Here is a 24,478-nt window from a genome sequence, read left to right on the forward strand (position 1 = left end):
GGTTGAAGGCTCTGCATACGTCAAGGGCTTACGGGCCCTGATAGCACAGCAGTAGCAGTACTGAAAGCTTGTGCTCCAGAACTATTAACACAACTAAAAGCCGATAAGTAAGCTGCTCACAAGCACAGTGATATCTTGGTTTAAACCATGCAAATCCATTAAAAATTTTAGAGTTTAAAAAGGAAGTAACCGAAATCTACAGTATCTGGCTTTATGACATGACGCATGACTTTCGCAAGTTGCTAATGGAAACAAAAATATCAGCAGAATTGTGCATACACTCTTCCTGTCGGAGGATCTTTCAACAGGAAATAAAGAGGGTTAGACAAAGGGATGCACTGAAGAAGGCAGTTCGCATTTCCATCAAAAATGCTTTTATTGTGCTTATTATGCAATGTGAAATCTAAATTCACACTTGTGCAAAAAAAACCAAGTTACTGTTTCCAATAAACGCTCATCATAAAACTCGCACAAAAGGGGAATAAGCACTTTTTGTATTAAGTCATACTTGCAGAGATAACAAAAAAAGTGTCACTGACCACAGCTGTTAGAATATAAAGATGTTGTAACACACTGTGGAATCATTCCGTGATCCAATTTGCAGCTTCACACACTAGAAAAGCCTCAATTGCACATTTTATAATAATACCTTTCCTCTAATAATTTACAAAATTTACATTTTATATCATACTAATCTGCGCTCCATTTGGAATCACATCTAGACACCCAGTCACAGCAGAAACAGTGACTTCATTTTCTTGCACGAAGCCCGGAAAACACTGAACTAGGATTGCACTTCTTTTCTCTTTTAAAAAAAATAAAACTAGAAATAAAGGCACAGCAGCTCTTGAGTTCAACTGACATTAGTTCGCCACAGCCTGAGGACCTTCAGGGATCAACGAGGCAAAGAAGGTTTTGAAGAACACCCAGGCTTTATTTGCAAGTGTCGTCCTGTTCATCTCAGCTTGCGGGGCCACAGGGGCTTCTGTGATCTCACCGCTTTCAGAGTTATTTACTCCTTCGACGTCTTGGTCTGGTGGCCCACTCTGAAACTGACACACCAAACAAATCAGATTAGCAACACTTAGCACCATAATTTAACTTGGATCAGATGTGCAGAGCTTTGTTTACTCTGTATCCTTTAAAAATCTCTCAGCTAACAGGATCTTTCCTTACATCAAACAAAAAATCCTAACATGTTTCACAGGAATACTGTCAGGCAAAAAACTTGACAATGAGCTGCATATGGGTACAGAGAGCTTAGTTTAAGTGGAAGATGGAGACAGATGGATGGAGAAGTTTAAAAAGAAGAGAATTCTAAAAAGGTTGGGTAAAGACTGAAAGGACTGTGGATGCTGTAAAAATCAGACAAAACTACAATTGCTGGAAAAGCTCAGCGGGTCTGGCAGCATCTGCGGAGAGAAAGCGGAGTTAACATTTCAGGTCGTGTGAACCTTCCTCAGAACCCTTCACTTGACCTGAAACATTAACTCCAATTTCTCTCCACAGGTGCTGCCAGACCTGCTGAGCTTTTCCAGCAATTTCTGTTTTTGTTTTTAAAGACTGGGGCCTGGGTAGCTGTAAGCTGGCTATCAACGACGACATAAAGAAAACCAGGGATGTGAAGGAGAATGATTTGGAAGAACACAGTTCTTAGGGAGGCTTTACAAATTGGAAGGGACAAAGCCATTGAAGGACTCATCTTTTGAGTTAAAGATGCAATGAACCCACTTGAAACAAAAAATATCTCGACCATTTATAGCTGGGCATTAGCCTAATTTATTTAAGGTGTTTTATGCAGGTTCAGTAACATCAAAGGGAATTATAAATCAAACTAACGGGTGTTAAAACGTCATAATGGAGAAGGTGACAGGTGATTTATAAAGTTTTAATCTCCTGCTCTACACATAAACTGACAAATAGAATAAGTTCATTCATAAGGCAACTTAGTGTGTTTTGTTGAGCTTTTTTCAAGCAGATTTACCTTTGTGAAAATCCTGCCACTACCAGGATAGCCTTTTGCAAAGAATGGATTCTGGATTAGTGGTGTTGGAAGAGCACAGCAGTTCACGCAACATCTGAGGAGCAGTAAAATCGACGTTTCGGGCAAAAGCCCTTCATCAGGAATAAAGGCAGTGAGCCGGAAGCGTGGAGAGATAAGCTGGAGGAGGGTGGGGGTGGGGAGAGAGTAGCATAGAGTACAATAGGTGAGTGGGGGAGGGGATGAAGGTGATAGGTCGGGGGCGGGGAGAGGGTGGAGTGGATAGGTGGAAAAGAAGATAGGTAGGTAGGACAAGTCATGGGGACAGTGCTGAGCTGGAAGCTTGGAACTGGGGTGAGGTGGGGGAAGGGGAAATTAGGAAACTGTTGAAGTCCACATAGACGCCCTAGGGTTGAAGTGAATGTCAGGGTCATCTTAACCTGTGCCTGGAATGATTGAATTCTCCTCTAATTCCCTTAAGTGGATAAATTCTGTCCCCACAACAGAACAACTGAAAGCAGAAACTTCATTTCCCACTGGCCCCACCCCACTGGGACATTTCCATTCAACATCAAGCACATTGTTGTAATGTTGCTCCAAACACCAAATGACTTCAAAAGGCACTATTCAAAATACATTGACAACCATTCAAAAAAATTGTAAAGGTTTTGCTTAACTATGATTATAAATCTCACATTAAACAACTTTAAAGACACTGGGTGGACTTGAACCCTTAACAGCTGCTGTATACTCAAGTGCAGATCCTTAACTCAAATGAACCATGTGAAAAGTGCACTGACCTCTTCTTGCACAGTATCTTGGTTGTCCAGATTCTCCTGATGGTCACCGTTTGGATTGGCTTCCTCCACTGGCACTTCAGCATTTGGTGCTGGCTGTACCGGTGCTGGGTGCCCAAACAGGAACCAACCAGCACGATGCCTGTAAGGACAGGACAGGTCAGGACACACATTCAGACAGCAGGCAAACCAGACACACACAGCCCCTCAGGACTGGTCAACAACTGAGATATCTGCAATGGATTAACTTATGAATAAAAAGGAACAGATAACAAACCATTGACTAGTGTGCAAATTGGAAGGTACAACAGCAACTGGCATGGTCAAATCTAAAGCTTTGTTTGATATTTTATTAGAAAAGAAAATTGGTGAGGTGTAAAATGATCGATTTACCACATTCCTAATGAAGGGCTTCTGCCTGAAACATTGACTCCCTCACACCTCGGATGCTGCCTGACCTGCTGTGCTTCTCCAGCATCACACTTTTTTCTGACTGACTCTCTGCATTCCTCACTTTCTCCCAAATACAACCTGACCTTTGCACCCTTGGAAAGTCAATAACGGGCAAGAATGGGAAGGTAAAACCAGCTCAGGACTGAACAGTGAGGCAACTCTCTTTCAACAGCTCCCTCTCTGTATGCAGCTTCAAGTTGCAGAGCCAAGGTGAAAAAAATACTTTTTCCAAGTAATCCAGAAGGAAAAAAAAATCTCAAAGTCTATGATTCTTTCCTGTACAGGTGATTTTGAGTCAAGAGGAGACAGCAAGACTAATTGTGTTAAAATGCTAAACAGTATAAACCATATGGATATGTGTCAGCCACTGCTATTTCTAATGCAAATACAGAACTTCAAAACAGGGCTGAAGCTAGTCAGCCTTTAAAGTAAGACTAAAAAGAATAGGTGGAAACACAACAGAGCCGAATACAGGCAGTAATCAGAGTAGTATTTGGCAGTGACCTCCACTTTAGGGCTGAATTCTGTATAATGCTATAATAGACTTTCGGGCATTTAGTTTACTGAACCCTGACCCTTCTATGCACAGCTCACCATGAAACGTCAGAGTGGATAAAGTAAACAATAGAAACAAGCCAACTTAAACAAGCTGCGTCATCAAATGAAACCCTCTGTACGCCAACTCCCCCGGCCCACTCAGGTCACTCCTGACATTCTTGGCTGTGAATTCCTTCAGAAAGAATGGCCTTTTCACTCTATAACACACAGCGGAGTCTGTTCACAGAAATTTTCATTAAGCAGGCAAACAGGAATCAGCAGCACAGACAGATGAGACACTTACTCAAGGCTGCTCCGTTTCCTTCCCATTAGTGTACTAAAGATGGGATTTTCCTTTCTATAACCGTAGGGATGTCAAGGGCTAAGGGGAACAGACAAAATAGATTTGGATCCAAGATCACATCGACCATGATCGAATCGAATGGTAAAGCAGACTGGAGGGGTTGTGGTGTCTACTTTTCTCTAATTTTCTTAACAGCATTGACCCAGTGTTGGTTGCCTGGGGGTTGACAGAGATGATCGCAGCGAATGATTCAAACAAAAATAAAAATTAGTTTTCAATATTGTTAGTGATAGCGGCTAAAAAAAAGGCTGCCCAAATCTGTAATGACTTCGAGGTACCGGTGTAGGACTGGGGTGTACAAAGTTAAAAATCACACAACACCAGATTGTGGTCCAACAGGTTTAATTGGAAGCACGAGCTTTCAGAGAGCTGCTCCTTCATCAGGTGGTTGAAGGAGCGTTGCTCCGAAAGCTGGTGTGCTTCCAATTAAACCTGGTAAAAACAATGACTGCAGATGCTGGAAACCAGATTCTGGATTAGTGGTGCTGGAAGAGCACAGCAATTCAGGCAGGATCCGACGACCAGCAAAATCGACGTTTCGGGCAAAAGCCCTTCATCAGGAATAAAGGCAGAGAGCCTGAAGCGTGGAGAGATAAGCTAAAGGAGGGTGGGGGTGGGGAGAAAGTAGCATAGAGTACAATAGGTGAGTGGGGGAGGGGATGAAGGTGATAGGTCAGGGAGGAAAGGGTGGAGTGGATAGGTGGAAAAAGAGCTAGGCAGGTCGGACAAGTCCGGATAGGTCAAGGGGACAGTGCGGCGCTGGAAATTTGAAACTAGGATGAGGTGGGGGAAGGGGAAATGAGGAAGCTGTTGAATTCCACATTGATGCCCTGGGGTTGAAGTGTTCCGAGGCGGAAGATGAGGCGTTCTTCCTCCAGGCGTCTGGTGGTGAGGGAGCGGCGGTGAAGGAGGCCCAGGACCTCCATGTCCTCGGCAGAGTGGGAGGGGGAGTTGAAATGTTGGGCCACGGGGCGGTTTGGTTGATTGGTGCGGGTGTCTCGGAGATGTTCCCTAAAGCGCTCTGCTAGGAGGCGCCCAGTCTCCCCAATGTAGAGGAGAACGCATCGGGAGCAATGGATACAATAAATGATATTAGTGGATGTGCAGGTAAAACTTTGATGGATGTGGAAGGCTCCTTTAGGGCCTTGGATAGAGGTGAGGGAGGAGGTGTGGGCACACGTTTTACAGTTCCTGCGGTGGCAGGGGAAAGTGCCAGGATGGGAGGGTGGGTCGTAGGGGGGCGTGGACCTGACCAGGGCTGACCTTAAGATGCTTTATGGTTGTGGTTTTGACTAATGCAAGCTTTTCGTTCAAGGCTACCAGATATGTACGTTCTTTTAGTTGTGATGAAAGGTCAGTGCTGAAAATGTGTTGCTGGAACAGCGCAGCAGGTTAGGCGGGGTGGAGTCTGAGGGTGGAGGTGCGGGATGTGGACGAGATGCGTTGGAGGGCATCTTTAACCACATGGGAAGGGAAATTGCGGTCTCTAAAGAAGGAGACAATCTGGTGTGTTCTATGGTGGAACTGGTCCTCCTGGGAGCAGATACGGCGGAGGCATTGGGAATACATTGGCATTTTTGCAAGAGATAGGGTGGGAAGAGGTGTAATCCAGGTAGCTGTGGGAGTCGGTGGGTTTGTAAAAAATGTCAGTGTCAAGTCGGTCGTCACTAATGGAGATGGAGAGGTCCAGGAAGGGGAGGGAGGTGTCAGAGATGGCCCAGGTAAATTTAAGGTCAGGGTGGAATGTGTTGGTGAAGTTGATGAATTGCTCAACCTCCTCGCGGGAGCACGAGGTGGCGCCAATGCAGTCATCAATATAGCGGAGGAAGAGATGGGGACTGGTGCCGGTGTAATTACGGAAGATCAACTGTTCTACGTAGCCAACAAAGAGACAGGCATAGCTGGGGCCCATACGTGTGCCCATGGCTACCCCTTTGGTTTGGAGGAAGTGGGAGGATTCAAAGGAGAAATTGTTAAGGGTGAGGACCAGTTCGGCCAAACGAATGAGTATGTCGGTGAAAGGGTACTGTTGGGGACGTCTGGAGAGGAAAAAACGGAGGGCTTGGAGGCCCTGGTCATGGCGGATGGAGATGTAGAGGGATTGGATATCCATGGTGAAGATGAGGCGTTGGGGACCGGGGAAACGGAAGTCTTGGAGGAGGTGGAGGGCGTGGGTGGTGTCTCAAACGTATGTGGGTAGTCATCCGCCGACATTTCCGCCACCTCCAAAAAGACGCCACCACCAGGGATATATTTCCCTCCCCACCCCTTTCCGCCTTCCGCAAAGACCGTTCCCTCCGTGACTACCTGGTCAGGTCCACGCCCCCCTACGACCCACCCTCCCATCCTTGCACTTTCCCCTGCCACCGCAGGAACTGTAAAACGTGTGCCCACACCTCCTCCCTCACCTCTATCCAAGGCCCTAAAGGAGCCTTCCACATCCATCAGAGTTTTACCTGCACATCCACTAATATCATTTATTGTATCTGTTGCTCCCGATGCGGTCTCCTCTACATTGGGGAGACTGGGCGCCTCCTAAAGCAGAGCGCTTTAGGGAACATCTCCGAGACACCCGCACCAATCAACCAAACTGCCCTGTGGCCCAACATTTCAACTCCCCCTCCCACTCTGCCGAGGACATGGAGGTCCTGGACCTCCTTCACCGCCGCTCCCTCACCACCAGACGCCTGGAGGAAGAACGCCTCATCTTCCGCCTCGGAACACTTCAACCCTGGGCATCAATGTGGACTTCAACAGCTTCCTCATTTCCCTTCCCCCACCTCATCCTAGTTTCAAATTTCCAGCCCGCACTGTCCCCTTGACCTGTCCGGACTTGTCCGACCTGCCTAGCTCCTTTTCCACCTATCCACTCCACCCTTTCCTCCCTGACCTATCACCTTCATCTCCTCCCCCAATCACCTATTGTACCTAATGCTACTCTCTCCCCACCCCCACCCCCACCCCCCTCTAGCTTATGTCTCCACGCTTCAGGCTCTCTGCCTTTATTCCTGATGAAGGGCTTTTGCCCGAAACGTCGATTTTGCTGGTCGTCGGATGCTGCCTGAATTGCTGTGCTCTTCCAGCACCACTGATCCAGATTCCAATTAAACCTGTTGGACCACAATCTGGTGTTGTGTGATTTTTAAACTAAGAATCTGTAATGATCTTTGGAAATCATGCTCGGAGTAGGATTGAAATCAATTGTTTTTAAAAGTGGTGCAGTTTAAAGAGCCACTACGCCCCCCCAGCCCTGGTTCAATGCCTCAAAGGCCCAGTTGTTTTCTAATGGGTGAAGGTGCAAACAATGCAAGTCAGCAATGCCATGATATCAAACACAGGCTGCCAACCCTGATTGAATTTAATCCTGGAGGATGTCACAGCTCCAACTATCCAGTCAAACAGCCTTCCCTCGACCCCTTTACAACAATAACTAATAAACTGAAAAACAAAAGCACTCAGGTAAAACAACCTAATAATTATTTCTCTGTAGCGTTGTCCAGGGAATTTGGAACATCTATTCTCGGAGGGTCCAGGACACGTTGGGGTTGACAATCACTCACTCATACGAACACAGTGTGCATAAACTAGAACTCTGCAAGACGCTGCAGAACACTTACAGGTATATCAGCAGAATGGCACTAGCTACTAACACCACACGGCTTAGAGAGGAGTAGAAGTACACGATGCTGAGGAAAAAGCAGGCGCGGGCACCCAGGTACAGCCAGTCCAGCCAATCACGGTTCAACTCATCATCATCGTCCATCACTGGGCCCCCCTGAGCATTCATCCGGAGGTTCTGGTTGGCCGGTGGGTTGTTGAGTTGAGGCAGGGGGGCGTTGCGATCTGCTGGAAGGTTGACCAGAGGGTGTTGGTTGGGGAGTACCGGGGGTGTCCCTGGGGCGACCACTGGATGCTGCCGAGAGTGGGTGGCGGCAGCTGCAGCAGCAACTGCAGCCTGGCTGAAAAGAACAAAAAAACACCATAATTCAGAGATAACCCCAACAATGTCCAGCTCGCTGTCACTACTGGGAGCATATTGTTGCCTCTCTCCAAATGTGATCAATTAGCCTTATATCAATTAGGTTTATAGAGAGACCTGAAAACCTTTGATAGCCTCAAAAGGACACTTCAGACTAAATCAAAAGGGCTGCTAACTCTTCATTGGTAAACAAACCAGTGGATCTCCCTTGGCATTGAGCACTACACCAGCCCAGGCAGAACTATAGAGGCCATTTGTTCCATCCTGACTCTGCAAGTGCAACTCTATTAGTTCCCAGTGCCCACCTGATTCCCAGGTGCCCCCAGTCTATAACCTTGCAGACAGAATTATAGAATCCCTCCAATGTGGAAGCAGGCCATTCGGCCCATCACGTCACACTGACCCTCCGAACTTTATCCCATCCAGACTCACTACCCCAACCTTATCCCTTTAACCCTGCATTTTCCATGGCTAACCCACCTAGCCTTCACCTCCCTGAACACTATGGCAATTCAGCTTGACCAATTCACCTGACCCACACATCTTTGGACCATGGGAGGAAACCCCCACAGACAGTCGCTGGAGGCTGGAATCAAACCTGGGGGCCCCTGGTGCTGTGAGGCAGTAGTGCTAACCACTGAGCCACTGTGCCACCCTTCTTTAGAAGCTATTCTCTATTCAAAGTCACAATTCAATCTGGCTCTGCCAGGTACTGCACTCAAGATCCTAATCACTCACTTTGAGAAAAGAAGTGATTTCTCTTCACGTCATTGTTGCCTCATCACAAATCACCTTAACATGTTGCCCCCGGTTCGTAAACCTCCAGCTGATTGGAGCAACTTGCCCCCATTGACTGTCCAGCAACCTCATGATCCATCAGATCACCTCACAAATGTCTCTTCTCTCGGCAAAAAGCCTCCACTTCACCACAGGCCTGTAGTCCCCACATGGGGACTTTCCAATAGTTGGATGTTGGTACCAGATACACCAACTGAATGGTGTAGTTTCTGCTCAGTTTTCATCAGTATTTCAGGTGCAACTGGGAATAGGAGTTGGCCATTCGGTCTTTTTAAAGCATGCTTTGCTAGTATTTCAATTCCATTTATCATTCAAATTTAGATAATGGCCCAAACCCTTTGATATATTTACCCAATAATGGTCTGTGTATCGCGTCTTTGAAGATTTTAAATCAACCAATCACGTCACAGCGTTTTGGGAAGAGAATTCCAGATTGCAGAAGCAATTTACAAGAATGGCCCCAAGGATGAGGAACTGCAGTGATGAGGTCAATTGGAGGAGTTAAGACTGTCTTCCTTGGACACATGGCAGCCAAGAGAGGATCTGATAGAGACCTTTTTGATAATGTGAAAGGAGAAGTTCTCACTTGAAAATGAAACAAGAACGAGAGGGCATAGATTTATAGTAGTCAAAGGTGATCAAAGTTAACACTTGTTCACACAGCGAGTAGTTAAGTTATTAGAAATGCCCTGCCTGGAAATGTGAAAGCAGCTTCAATTGATGCATTTAAGAGAACATTGGATGGTTATTTGGACAAGAACAATATGCAAGGGTACAGGGAGAAGCAGGAGGTTGGCACGAGGTAATGATGCTCTTTTGACGAGCTGGTGCAGACATGTTGGGCTGAATGGCCTCTCTCTGCACTCCAACACTTCTGTAATTCTGCACATAAGGCTGCTTCCTGATTGCACTCTCTCTAATTTTAAAGTCAGTCACCCTGCGTTTTAGGTAGGTTCACGAAGCATGGCTGCTTTGGGTGAGGAGGGAGTGGTGGACAGAGAGAGAGAGAGAGAGAGAGAGAGAGAGAGAGAGAGAGAGAGAGAGAGAGAGAGAGAGAGAGAGAGAGAGAGAGAGAGAGAGAGAGAGAGAGATGGATGAAGAGTGGAACTACATAGCTGATGCACTGAAAAAGGATGGGGATAAAGAAAAAACAAAACTGAAAAGAAATTGGTGCCAAAAACTCTGAAACCCAAAAGCTGATTGGCAGCATTTTGGAATGGTGAAGAATGCAGAAACAATAAGTAAACAAACAGTCAGCCAACAGAAATCCAAGAGTAGTCACAATTCTGCAGGCAGACAAAGGTGCTGCTGCACAAAACGGCTGCAATGACGTTTTCCATCTTTTTAACTCTAGGTCACTATCTCTAAAGGACGTTAAGGAAGTGACAGCAGGCTGGAGGCTGTAACTACTAATGGACCCTTCCTGCAGGTGGGTGAGAGACAAATGGATGGGGATATCTCCCCAGAGATCTAAACTCAGTGAAGACAGGGTCTATGATCGTCACTGATAACAGGCATCAGTGGCTGCAAATCTCACTGGTGACATCATGTTGAATGAGGACAATTAAGCCACATTGTTTAGCAAAACGTGATGAGTCAGTCATTAGTGTCAGAGTTGTGCAGCATGGAAACACTCCCTTTGGTCCAACTATATGGAGCACCCAACATGATTTTTGGCAGTGTTTGCACATTCCAATATTTTGGTGTCTGCCAACATGTCCTTCATCCGTTTGGGAACAGGAACCCTTTGTCCCTTTGCCGGGGGGCAGGGAGGGGGCAGGTTTGCCTTCATTTGTTGTTGTGGGTGCGCAGGCACTGGGTAAACGAGATTCCTCCCATTGGCCCTACTTTCAAAGGAAACTTGTGGGAGGTGAGGTATTTCAATGTCACGACACAGACAATCCCAAAATGTAAGCTTTTTAAATTGGTTAATAGTGCGAAACAACTTCCACTTAGAAGCAAAACTTCAAAATCATAGACGTTTAAAAACAGTAACTCAGAATAATGGGCATATTATTTAACTGTACTCAGCAGGGGACAATCTCTCCTTTAGCAAATAACGCAGGAATAGTGTGAGCACTATGGTCTTCTTTAGAACAATACAATCTAAACTCTCAATACTGTAGCAGAATGGAGGACCAGTGTGACGCAAGAATCACAAAGAACAACATTCAAATTCTGTTTTAAAGATAACCTGCAGGACAAGTGAGATACTTACTACTGCATATAGTACTGCCTTGCGTACATCTGCTGGAGCCAAACAATTTGCTGAGAGCTGTACAGATTGTAAGCAGCGAGACCAGACATTCCCGCTGGCCTCTGGAGCTCTTCTCCTGCCGGCCTTTCAACGACAAATCAAAGAGCTGATTTAATACACATCCAGCAGATACAGCCATCAAATCAGTGATGCATAAGCTCCTGGCCCTACTCACCAAGCACCATACAACCAAGTGAAGGAGCCGGATCCTCTGTGCCGAATGCCGTCTGCAGATGTGGGGACAGTGAGGGTCTCCTGGCCAGAGGCTGTAGGTGCAGCTGCTTCCTGTTTATAGAAGGACAAAAACAAAGTAAGGCAACCTGCTTTGTAGAGAAAACAGACAAGAGAAGAACAAGTGGATGTCAATCAAACTCCCTGACCGCCATCTTGCTTCTCTCTACCTTTAAATACACATGGGAAAAGTTATCTTTGGCCTATCCAATGTAACTCAGATTAATTTTTCTGCTTTGCCCATTTTTGCTCCAGAGAATGATCCACAGCCTATGATTTCCAACACTAAGAGTAGACTCGAAGAATCATGTCATTGTGTGTGCAGTTCTCAACCAGATCCTGAACTGGACCCTCTGCACTTGACCAAACAGTTTGTTTAAGGTTGGACACTCAAAGGCCTTGACTCGGTATCCTCAACCACAAGCCTCAATAGGGCAAGGTTAATCTTGGGCAAGAGCAACTGTTTCTAAACTTGGTCTGATTTTCTACTCCACTGAAGTCAATAAGCAGGCGGTCTATACACCATTGCTGGTTTCATATTTTTAAGCAGTGCCAAATTTTTTTTATCTTGTGACAATGGTTAAATTCATTAAAAAAATTGATTTATTTAAAGCCCAAAGCGCAGGAGATAAACTAAAAATTAAACACTAAGACTCAGAATGGCAACAACTCCCAATTAGATGTTGTCTCTGTAGGATTTCGGTGTAAAACTAAAACCAATTAGGATATAAATAGTTTGCCCTCAACTCATGACACAGCTGGACATTTTGAACTACCACAAGTATGCAAATCTTCAGAGCAGGGAACAACATTTGTCGAAAATAAGTTTGTCTGCACTTGGCACTGCACCTGTTATCCTGTGGGTGGCTTTTATGGCAGTTCAAAGCAGAAAGTGAGATGCTTCACACGCCTCCAACTGCTTTTCTCTGTGCCGCATCTTAATAGCTGGGATATTTCTTTTCCTCTATTGCTTAGAGGAATGGAGGAATGAAGCCTTGAATTTATATCTCTTTATATGCTCTTTGTACCTCAACCCTGCACCATTCAATTCCAGTTGAAACTAAACATTTCCATTGTCACAGATTTAAAAAAAAAATGAAATCTGTAACGCAGAGCCTGATCTTTTCTTAAAGAGAATATATAATCAGGAACAAACGTGGGATTAGCAGAAGCCTACGTTTATGTGGTACTTTGTATGTAGAATAGTGACGGACGAACTTTGAAGAGGAAGTAATTCCTGTTAAACCTTGGTGGAGGTCAGAAAAAAAATGGAACAGACTTGGTCAAAGAGGGGATTTGCAGGTGGCTTCATAAAAGAGTTAAACAAAGGAATTTACAGAGGCAGCTCTGAGCAGACATCCAGCTCCTGAAAATGTTGCCATTAATAGTAGATTTGAAGGATCTATCCAGGAGATACACACCCATGTGTATATAATGCCTTCCACCTCTCAGGTCAGCCCAGTTAGCTGTATCTGAAATGCATCGTTAATTGCTTTGTAAGTAAAACAAGGCGGTCGGTCGGTCAGTCAATCTCCACACATCAAGCAACCATGAAAACCAATGAGCTAAACAGCAGTTAATGGTGACATCGATAAAGGATGTGATAAACAGCAGCTGAGAGAACTCCCCAGTCCCTCAAATTCTACCGAGGGATTTTTTACATTGATCTCAGGGACAGAGGGGGTCTTGGTTCAATGTATTGTAACACATGGGATATGGGCATCGGTGGCTGGGCCAGCATATATTGCCAGCTCCTAGTTGCCCTTGAGAAAGTGATGCCGAGTTGCCTTCTTCAACCATCACTGCAACACGAAGTACGTCAATATATTTCCAGGTCAGGATGGTGAGTGGCTTGGAGGGGAATTTGAATGTGATGGTCTTCCCATCTATCTGCTGCCCTTGTCCTCCTAGATGGAAGTGGTTGTGGGCTTGGTAGGTGTGCTGTCTGAGGATCTTTGGCAAGTTTCTATGTCAATCTTGTAGGTAGTACACATTGCTGCAACTGAGCATCAGGTAATGAAGGAACTGAACGTGGTGTCAATCAGGCAAGCTGCTTTGTCCTCGATGGTATCAAGCTTCTTGAGCAATATTGGACCTGCACTCATCCTGTGGCCTACTCTTGTAGCCACAGTGTGGTGGCTAGTCCAGTTTGGTTACTGGACAATGATAACCTCCAGGATGTTGATCGTGGGAGCATTCAGTGATGACGCAGCCATTGAATGTGATGGGTAATGGTTAGATTTTCTCTTACTGGAGATCGAGATGATCATTGTACAACACAAGTGCCGGACAAATTGTCTATTGTCAGCCCAAACTGGTATATCTGCATATAGACATGGACTACTCCAGTATCAGATGAAAAAGCGACATCACTGAACATGATGTAATCATTGTGAACATTCCCATTTTTGACTTTATCATGGAGGGAAGGTCATTGATGAAGCAGCAACACTGTTGAATCCAATTCATCAACATACTGCAGTTTTGCCACTGAAAAAAAACAGCAGAGCTTACCTGCTCAAATCTCTGGAGCTAAGTTTGTCAGAATCAGAACTGAGGAGTGGAGCAGGAAAATTCAGCTTGAATGATAGTCGCAAACTTCCAATCTTAACATCAGAGTATACATCTTAGAAGAGTCAAGTCTAACAGCAGGAGAGTGGTGACAAATTCACTCATTCTATTTCAGTTGATAATTCACCGCTGCTCCAGTCTGTCGCCCATAATTTCCCAGCCCAGGAATGGGAAGAGCTGCACAAGTGATGACAGATGGGGCGGTTTGTTCACTCACCACCCTGACCATTTACCAAACGAACAACGGGTGAGGAATTAATGATTAACTTAATATGTAAGGCAACATGAGCTTAGCACAAATCAAAAAGATCATCTAGGCCTTTGTGACCATGTCATGAAGGAGGTGGAATGGAGAAGAATTTTCTCTGATGCCCAGTTTCCTGCACTAATGTGAACTAGCGGACATTCTTAGGTTCTATTTTGTAGGTAGGAGAAAGTGAGGTCTGCAGATGCTGGAGATCAGAGCTGAAAATGTGTTGCTGGAAAAGCGCAGCAGGCCAGGCAGCATCCAGGGAACAGGAGAATTGACGTTTCAGGCATAAGCCCTTCTTCAGGAATGATTCCTGAAGAAGGGCTTATGCCCGAAACGTCGATTCTCCTGTTCCCTGGATGCTGCCTGGCCTGCTGCGCTTTTCCAGCAACACATTTTCAGCTCTATTTTGTAGGTACTCTAGCAGTCACATGCAATTATACAACAGTGTGGGACTTGCACGCTCTCTCATTTTAGTCCAGTCAAACTTAAACAGTGATGCCAATGGGAGTGTTTGTCAGGGCATGCTAATCAGCCCCACTGCTTTCTTTCTTTTACCTTCATATTTACTGCCTGTGTCGCTTCAGCTCCACTTCTTGAATTACAGACCAGGTGAAGGACGTGGTATTGTTCATTCTGCAGGAGATGGAAGAAACAACAAGATAATTAATGCAAGACCCACTCTAGATAGTTTTGGAGGCTGACAGAGAGAAACAGGCCTGCAAGACATCCAAAAAGATGTTTAAATGGTGTTGTTAATGTAAATAGTTATAGTTTCTGCTGAGAAAGAAATTTATAAATAACTAACATCTGAATGTTAGGTAAAGTAATGTTGAACTTTTAACATTTCTTTTTCTCTTTTTTACTTAAGATTTACCGAAGATGTGCAGGTTAGGGGAATTGGTCACGCTAAATTGCCCATTGGGTTCAGGGAGATGTAGATTAGGTGCATTAGTCAGGGATAAATGTAGATGATAGGGTAAGGGAATGGGTCTAGTTGGATTACGCTCAGAGGGTTGGTGTGAACTTATTGAGCCAAATGGCCTGTTTCCACACCATAGGGATTCTATGATTTTGGACCTAGGTACCTTGTACTTAAGATAGCACCATGAATGGCGACATTGTAAACTTTTCACTGTATTCCTGTATCCCTGTACTTGACTACATGTGACAATAAATCCTAGTTCTAATATAATTTAAAGAAAATATGTTTAGTTTATTTTATCTGGTACCAGGGTGTTTTTATAACCCACATCCATGAATTTAATCATAAAGAATACATACCAGGTACTGACTGCTGATTTTTATCTGGTACAGCATGACTTATATATGGTTTCAGGTCAGGGGGCAGAAAAACAGATTAAGTTGGGTGACTAGCTCAACAACAAAATAAACTATGTTTAGGTATTTCTCCTCCCATTACCAAATCATCCTGTATTTCTTTTCTCCCCCCACACATTAACCACCACCAGTAAATCACCCATGTATGACATGTTTAGCATTTCAGCTGACAAACCCTCATACCTGGATGAAATCCAGCCCTAAAAATAAAAATAATGTCTCCACTAATCAGATAGCAGCTTAAGCCAATTCAAACACGTTCTTAGCAATCACAAGACCATTGTATAATTCCGACGGCTAGAAAGGATGTAGGTGTTTGAAAGACTCATTAGTGCTTGGGGATTGTCACTAAAGTTAAACTGTGCCAGGGAACGTCGCCTAATCTGTATTATTGCTGAACTGACAGTACCGCACACTGACACCATATATGTCAATTGGTTAATTCATTGGACTGACATCATCTTGAGAAGCAACAGACATTCAACTGAACCATACTCGTTAAATGTTAGCACTTCAAAGTAACACCTCATCCTTTCAGTCTCAACACTCAGCATGCCTTCACAATATGGAGTTAATGCTTACACATTACAAGAATGGAGAGAAGAGCCAACATGTGTTTCTACAGTGCCCTTTTATGTTCAGGAGATTTTGGAATGCTTCACTGCCAATTGAGTACTTTAAGTAGTATGTGGAGTGTCTTAATGGAGGAAAGCTGACATTTAATGTGTTGCATTCTTTCGTGGGATATGGGCATTGCTGGCTCGGCCAACTATTGCTCCCCATCACTAACTGCCCTCAGGAAGATGGTAGTGAGCTGCCTCCCTTAACCACTGCAGCCCACATGGTGGAGATAAACCCAGAGTGCTGGTATGGAGGGATTTCTAAGGATTTTGATCCAGTGACGATGAAAGAACAGTGCTCTGGTGCCAATTTAGGCCAGTGTGGGGCTTGGAGGGGAACTTGTAGGCGATCGTGTTCTCATGCATCTTCTGCCCTTGCCCTTTTAGCTGGTAGAGGTCATGGTTCAGAAAGTCTTTCTAAGGAGGGGTAAGACATTGTGGATATAGTAGACAATAGCCACAGCCCACCAGTGGAGGGAGTGCATGTTAAGGAGGGTGGGTCAGTGCCAAACAGGTAGCTTTATCCTGAATGACATCAAATTTTGAATGTTCTTTGGAGCCATGATTATCCAGGCAAAGCAAGAGCATTCCTGACACATGCAGACAGACATTAGGGAGACAAGAGAGGAGCTACTTGCATACATTAGATTAATCATTAGTTTGTTTTAGTGATACTGGCTTAGGATCAAATATTGCCACGGAATCAATCTGAGAATGTTTAACAATGAGTTTTCTTTTGTCTGTGTACACCTATAGACAGGCACACTTGGTGAACTGGAGATGATCATGTGCAAGGAACAGAATGTTCCAATGGGTGCTGCCTTCAATTTTGCCTGCGAACAGGGACAGAACCCTTACTGGGATGTATCAATGGTTCACTAGGATCAGTGAGGCCATTAGCGAACAGTCAGTTATAGAGTTAGTCAGGAGCAGGGGAAGAAGCTCCATGCAGTTAAAGCTCGGGGAAGCTGCTCAGGGCCAGAAGCGGTGGTGGTGAAGGATTGCTGACTCCATGCTGCTGGGCAGCTGGGCTCAGAGATGCCCTGGGCATTTGTCAGCTCAATGGGAGTTGAAACAAAGTGGTCTGCTAGCAAGTTAACAATTAGGCAAAATAAAAGGCCAGTAAGCTGCTGTGATGTGTTAAGGAGTTGGTAGTGGATGAAAGCAAGACACCCTCGGCAGTGGGATTCTGCTCAGACTAGCCAGCAGAGCGGAACTGCAATCAGATAAGGAGCCTTGTGAATCCAACAGCATGCCATCTAGGCAGAAGAAATTGCTCATCTCCCAGTCACTGAGGTAGTCCAAGATGGAGCAACTTTAGAGGGATGACAGAGGCCAGATTTTCAAGGAAAAGGAGCTGAAATCCCCCATGAGACAGATGGAGTTTTAGCAATCTTTTGTTACTTGTGGATTACTCATCTATGTGGGTTATAAACAATTCATGACATCTGACTTAGTTCTGCCATTTGTACAGCTTGTGATGGTTTCAACCACGGTTTTCTTGTTAATTAATGTTTACTTCATGTTTAGTCTCAGAGTATAAGTTAAACATTGATGTTTGTTCGCTTTGTTCACTATTGTACAGTTAAAAGATTCTTCGGTTTGAAAGCCATAGAGTTCTGTAGCTTTATTTTGTTAGTAAAGAACTCTCATTTCAAAGTCTGGTCATTGTATACAAAACGTCACTCACCCCTAACTGCGCAGTAATTTGATTTGGGGAGTCTGGTCTGAGATCACAAACATCTCATGTGAAAAACGGTACCTCACAGTTCAGTCTTGTCTCGGCCCTGCATAGGAATGTCAACCTAAATAATGTGTCCAGGGTCTTCTGGGACTTGCACGTCTGAATCAGGAGTTTGCAGATTCAAGTGTTACGAACTGAGTCAACTCAGTTTGAATTCAAGAAATAAGAGATGAACCATATGGCTCCTTTGGCCTACTCAGCCACTAAATATCAGTGTAACTGATTTGATCTCACCTCTGTCTATTCTTCATGACATCAACTCTCCTGGAGGACAAAAATCTATCTCAACCTTGAACATACTCAATGATCCAGTTTCCAAACTTCTCTGGGGTAAAGAATTGCACTACTCCTCATTTCAAAACTGTGACCCTGGCTTAGATACCACTCATTGCGAGACACTTTCTCAGCATCTATCCTATCAAGCCCTCTGTGGTGTTTTGTGCATCAATAAGATCATCTCAAGATACTTTAAAAAGGAAGGGCAAAAAAGTTCTCTCTCTATCTCTCTAGTTGTCTCTACTCCTGTTAGCAACACATGTTAAAAAACAAGAAACAATAAATAGTTCCAAAAGCAGAACAACACTGAACTCAGCAGTTATGTCTTTCAAAAAAAAAGATACTTGCAGACATTAAATTCTTCTGAACCACACAACCCATTTAGTGAGAGGCAATGTTTTCTCACATCCAGCAGTACTGACCTTTCGCAACACGTCTCTCACTAAGAGATGGTCAGGCAGCAGCTTCCCTGAATAAATCAGCCGTTGCTCAGATTCAGTCTGAAAAAGCAAACATATTCAAGAGATGATCAGACACAGACACAATTGGCTCTGGATGTGCCAAGTTGCTTCCAATCCTCTGCAAATCCCAAATACACGCCTTAAATTTAAACTGCCATATACACAGTAATCTTTGGATTCACTCCTGATTGCATCTGAATTTGGCATTTATGATAAACCCCACCAATATTATCACAGCACTTCAAAAGATTAGACAACAAGGCACTTTTAAAATACGCTGGGAGAAATGTGAAGATGTTACATAACGTTTATTCCAAACAAACCAGTCAAAAAGCTGATTCAATTCAGTGATCCTAGGGATGTTAAACTGTAAGCACCAAGTGCTAACAACTAGTGCTGCCTTAGGCTATTTTTACACAGGGCCTCAAACAGACAGACAGACAGACTTGCATCTATAATTGCACCGTACCAGTGTTTCATGGAAATGTAAAGTGCTACATGCTATTTTTTGAAATGCAGTCACTGGCATTAGGCAAATACTGACAGAATAGGGATATTAGTCGTAGGCACAAAGAATGAAGAAATAGCCTGTCTTCGGTCATTTACCTTCTTGCAGATCTTGATATACAATCAATTTATGAATTATATGGTTAGGGTCTTTGAGGGAGGAAGTCAAGATTAGAGTGGTGCTGGAAAAACACAGCAGGTCAGCCCTTCATCAGGAATGAAGACCAATTTAGTTGGGACATTGGGAAAAGCAGCTACTATTGTCAGCAGAGATAGGTGAGCATAATATGCCTTAGCTCAATATATTCACTTTCAAAGCATTCAAAACAAGTTTGTGTGTGAGATTCAATGGATTGCATTCAATTTCAACTGTCACACTTTCTAACAGGTAGAAGCTGGGAGATAAACAATACTCAGAGAATCACAAGAGTGCACCCAATGGAATTCTGTCCAAACACCAAATGACAAACAAATAAGGCAACTGTGGCACAATGCATACCAATATAGAAGTAGCATTAGTACTGAGCCACCTGGCAGCATGGCAATAGCTGACACAGTGCCAACTGTCTGGAAGCTCCATCTAAAGGTTTTGTTTAAACTTTGCTTTGGACTCTACAAGTGTACTGAAAGCCACTAAAACACCTTGCACTAAATGAAAAGAAGATTTGGAAAATTGCAAAGTGGTGAAATATTATGATGCATGTACGTATGAAACATACATGGCTTTGATATATCTCAGTGACAGGGACCTGGATTCGATCCCAGCCTTGAGTCATTGTTTGTGTGGAGTGTACACATTCTCCTTGTGTCTGCATGGGCTTCCTCTGGGTGTTATGCTTTTCTCCCACAGTCCAAACATGTACAGGTTAGGTGGACTGGCCATGCGAAATTCTCCTGTATCGTCCAAGGACAGGCAGGCTCTGAGGTTACAGGGATAGGGTGGGTCGCTGTTCCGAGGGTTGGTGCAGACTCTATTGGCCAATGGGCTTTTATCTGCATTGTAGAGATGCTAGAATTCTAAAGCGACAAATTATAGAATAGAACAACATTCTGTTTCACTGTCTTTGCCTGTAAGCCACTAGTTTAATTCAACCTGCTATGCTTCTTCACCACATTAATATATTAACATTACCAGATTTCGTACTTTCAAAATTCAGACTTTGCTTTAACAATTGTTTGTGGTGAAGAATGTTACATTCCAAGTATCAGGTGATTTATTAATAAATGTGTTGTCTATATCTTAACTATTCATTTACATCAGCAGTTTTCAGTCAGCACACAGTGGGGATTACTCAATATTTGCCTTGAAGAAATGCATGTGTTTTAAAAGGGCCATCACAGTAGATGTTAGGATGCATCCATCAGTTCAATTTAAACATTTATCCTGCTGGTGCGGCCACAAATAACTCTGAACATCACACGGCCGGTGGGGGGGGGGGTAATTACTCAGGGAAGTGGAAAGTATCATGCTGAGCATGGAAAACCTTTGCATGATGTCCATTTACAAATGAAAAAAAAAACAATTACATAATCTGTCCTCTCACAGCCTGGCTTGTTCCTGGAGAAAAAGTATCTCCACAATATTAGTGAGAGCTACTAGTTGTTACACATCTGCCAAAATCATTTCAGACTGGATATATTGTACTAAAGTTAAAAAAAAATGAGAATTTCTTTTCTTACTCAGTTTTGAAACTGAGCATAACTGGAAATTTCAGGTTTTTACACTTACACAGTGTCAACAGATGAGACATTTTACTCCATTTGATCCCAGGATGTGAAACCTGGGTGAAAATCCCCCAGTTACTATCCGCCAGTCACTGACAAATTCCAACTTGTAGCCTTAAAGGTAAAAGCATTCGTCTCTGAATACAATCTGTCAACTTTAAATCAGCACTGCACATTTTAATCAGAGCTCAAATGATCATTGACACTGTAAAGTTTTCAGAGTGGCAATATTCTTGAAACAGATGGGTAGACTGTTTCAGTTTTAGATTCTGCAATGCTACCTTGTGCTTCAGTTGTATGGCAGCAGCTAGAACATTTCTGTAGTAGTGTGACAGTTTTCTACAAGGTATTACTGTTATTTATTTCCCACTCCCCTCCATTCAGGGTATGTGGATTCCTGCAGCCTTCCAATACCTCACCCAATGTTTTTGACTCATTCATGGGAGGAGGGCATCATTGGCTAGACTATCCTCAATTGGCCAGAGAGTAGTTTGTGTGGGTCTGGAGTCATATGTAGGCCAGGCAAGGATAGCAGTTCCCTAAAGTGACCCAGATGGGACTGTTTTTTTTACATTGACAATGGATTCATGGTCATCATTACACTCAATTCCAGATTTTTTTAAAAAGTGAATTCAACTGTGGCAGAATTTGAACTTGGGTCTCCAGTTTAATAGTCAAGCAATAATACCACTAAGCCATTACATCCCCTGTTATCTTGTGTATAGTTGTTGCTGAACTATGTGGACTTTACAGCCATTCTGTTCTCATTTGAAAACCGGACAGGGGATTCTCAGGAAGGTGAAACCATAAGAGACAGAACCTGAACTTAACTTCATCCTCCAAGCTACTCACCATCCTGACTTGAAAATATCACTGTATCTTCACTACAGCTGGGTCAAAATCCTGGAGCTCCCTTCCTAATAGCATTGTGGGTCCACCTGCACCAAATGTTTAAGGAGGGCAGTTCACCACCACCTTCTCAAAAGGGAATCATACATGAGTATGAAGTGCTGGCCCAGCCAGCAACACCCACATCCAACCAATTAATAAGGAAAACTTGTCTCACCCAGCTACACCAAAGCTAAATAAACATTCACTAGTGTCACTTTGCTGGGATGCACCATAGATTGGGAATTAAGTCTGGGATTTTCCAAGACTGTGCTTTGTTTGCTTATTGTCTGAATGAAGTTATCATAGAAACTAATGTTGAGCCTTTTTAAAAAATCGATGGTTCTGCATAAGTTAACAATTCTAACTCATTTATTGAGATAGAGGACAAATCAGGGAAGTAGGTTTCCATGCCATCTTAGAATCCTGAGGTTCAGAGAGCTGGATATTGGGCGGGAAATATAATGTAGCCTAAGCAACAGTGACACTGGAATGGGTAAGCTTCTTGCACTTGGAGTGGAGAAGTTTCCACACCCTCATGAGTCACAGTCCAGCCAAACTTTGTGATACACGCTAAACCTAAAGCACTTCCGGCTTTTACCTTCCACATACAGTCGTCATTTCAGACAGGGCTCAGAGCACGGAAGAGTTCGGGTAACACATATTTGACAATAATAAAAAAAACAGGTTGGATAGCTTCTGATATTAAAGAGTTAATTTTAGCATTTATAGTCCATTGGAAGAAAAACATAAACTCTTTAATGTAGAGAAACTGTAAAATGTAGTCCAAATGTAAAGTTAATACTCATATACTCGCACCCTTCCGCCTACCAACATGGGCAGTCGAACACCAGGGCAGCTGACAAAAGTTTACTGTTTAACCCTGGATTTACCAAGCCCCGCTAAAATACTTCTCACTCGCTGCTTGGCCCTGCTGAGAATGTCTTGATGAGGACATTGTTAAAGATCGAATGTCAGGCATATTTACAAGTAGGAACCGGAAAGGGGGGGGGGGAAGGCAGCAAACTAATGGAAAACAAACTTTAGACCTCAGTCCTTGAAAGGAGCCCTCGTCATTAACATCAACAATAAACTGCGTGTCTACTTCCTCGGCTGGCAGGAAAGTTAAAACATCCGCCGCTCTGTTAAATGCACCCCACCCATACCCTGCTGTGATCTCTAACAATTGTTTTTTGCAGTTTACCCCACCCTCGGGCTCTGTCTCTGTCTCTCCCCCCGAGCGGACTTACTGGGTGACTCGGGTGGTTCTCTCGGAGGTAGGATTTCAGGCTCTTCACCGTCCAGCCTGGATCTGCCTCGACCCACTGATCCTGGTATTTTTGGTTCGGCGTTTTGATGAGCAGGGTCACCTTTTCCTCATTCGTCCCCATACCCGGTACTTGTTTAGGGTCGAGCTTACTGCTTCCTCTGGGTGTTGTTGGAGGTTTCTGATCGGAACCACTGTTCCCTTTAGCGCCGCGAGGGTTGAGGGAGGATAGAGTAGGAAATACTGTAGCAGGCAGGTTCCCGGGGCTTACACTGAGTCCAGCTGATTCCTCCACCTCAGCAGTTTATAACCCCACTAACAATTTGTGTGTTCACCCTCTCTCTGCCTGTTGGGTTTGTTTTCACATGAGGCGATGTGGGGTGGAGAGTCCAGGCAGGAGTGTGTCTGCTGGTGATTGGTTTTCTGTAGGAGCGACGTGGAGCTCGGAGGAGGCAGTCTTGGAATGAGAAGAGGTGGGTGGGGGGAATTCCCCGCCTCCCTGACAGACTCAGAGCCTTCACAGCGAGCTACAGCTCCCCAGCTCGGCCCGAGGCTCGGGGGGGGGAGGATCACAGAGGCCTGTCTGTCCGTCCCACTCACTGAGTCATAGAGCACGGAAACAGACCGATCGGCCCAACCTCTCCATGCTGACTAGGTTTGCTAAACTAAAGTAGTCACCATCGTTAACAGTTAACCTGAGAATGCAACTTTTTTAAAAAAGGTTTCGGCATCTCCAAATCATTAAGTAGTCCCATTTGCCTGCGCTTAGCCCATATCCTTCGAAACCTTTCCTATTCATGAACCTCCCTAAAGGACTTTTTAAATGTTGTAATTGCACTCAGTTCTGTCACTTCCTTTGGCAGCTCATTCTATACATGCACCACCCTCTGTGTGAAAAAGTTCCCCCCTTTTAAATCTATCGCCCTTACCTTAAACCTGTGCCCTCTAGCTTTGGACTCCCCCACCCTTGGGAAAAGACTTTGGCTCTTTACCTTATCTCACATGGCTTTATAAGGTCACCCCTCAACCAAAGTTTGGGAGAAGATTTGTAGCTTGGGTGCTCGTTGCTGTGGTTCTGTTCACCGAGCTGGGAATTGTGTTACAGACGTTTCATCCCCTGTCTCGGTGACATCCTCTGCTTGGGAGCCTCCTGTGAAGCGCTTCTGTGATGTTTCCTCTGGCATTTATAGTGATTTGTACCTGCCACTTCCGGTTGTCAGTTCCAGCTGTCCACTGCAGTGGCCGGTATATTGGGTCCAGGTCAATGTGCTTATTGATTGAATCTATGGATGAGTGCCATGCCTCTAGGAATTCCCTGGCTGTTCTCTGTTTGGTTTGTCCTATAATAGTAGTGTTGTCCCAGTCAAACTCATGTTGCTTGTCATAATGTGTTGTCATACACCAACTAGCCACAAAACGACATGACCAGCT

The 24,478-nt window shown here is 44.3% G+C and overlaps 1 protein-coding gene across 1 annotated transcript; it reads right to left on the minus strand.

The window, feature by feature from the left end:
• Positions 1-351: 351 nt before the first annotated feature.
• herpud1 (homocysteine-inducible, endoplasmic reticulum stress-inducible, ubiquitin-like domain member 1) lies at positions 352-23,523 on the minus strand. Its single transcript, XM_043707161.2, has 8 exons — positions 23,031-23,523; positions 18,622-18,699; positions 14,777-14,854; positions 11,342-11,451; positions 11,128-11,250; positions 7,750-8,091; positions 2,782-2,920; positions 352-1,052 (listed from the first exon to the last, which is right to left on the minus strand). The coding sequence occupies exons 1-8, from the start codon at positions 23,169-23,171 to the stop codon at positions 864-866; spliced, it is 1,200 nt and encodes a 399-aa protein (XP_043563096.2). The 5' UTR covers positions 23,172-23,523; the 3' UTR covers positions 352-863.
• Positions 23,524-24,478: the final 955 nt, after the last annotated feature.

This window comes from Chiloscyllium plagiosum, unplaced genomic scaffold, assembly GCF_037043375.1.
Source record: "Chiloscyllium plagiosum isolate Xiang-an unplaced genomic scaffold, Cpla_swu_hap1 HiC_scaffold_17, whole genome shotgun sequence".
Lineage (NCBI taxonomy): Eukaryota > Metazoa > Chordata > Chondrichthyes > Orectolobiformes > Hemiscylliidae > Chiloscyllium > Chiloscyllium plagiosum.

Bases quoted from the DNA above. Each gene is read 5' to 3' on its own strand.
- herpud1 (XM_043707161.2), bottom strand. From the start codon at position 23,171: ATGGGGACGAATGAGGAAAAGGTGACCCTGCTCATCAAAACGCCGAAC. The intron at 14,855-18,621 runs GTCAGTACTGCT...CATCTCCTGCAG, and splicing joins TGAGAGACGTGTTGCGAAAG to AATGAACAATACCACGTCCT. The intron at 11,452-14,776 runs GTAAAAGAAAGA...TTCTATAAACAG, and splicing joins CACAGGCAGTAAATATGAAG to GAAGCAGCTGCACCTACAGC.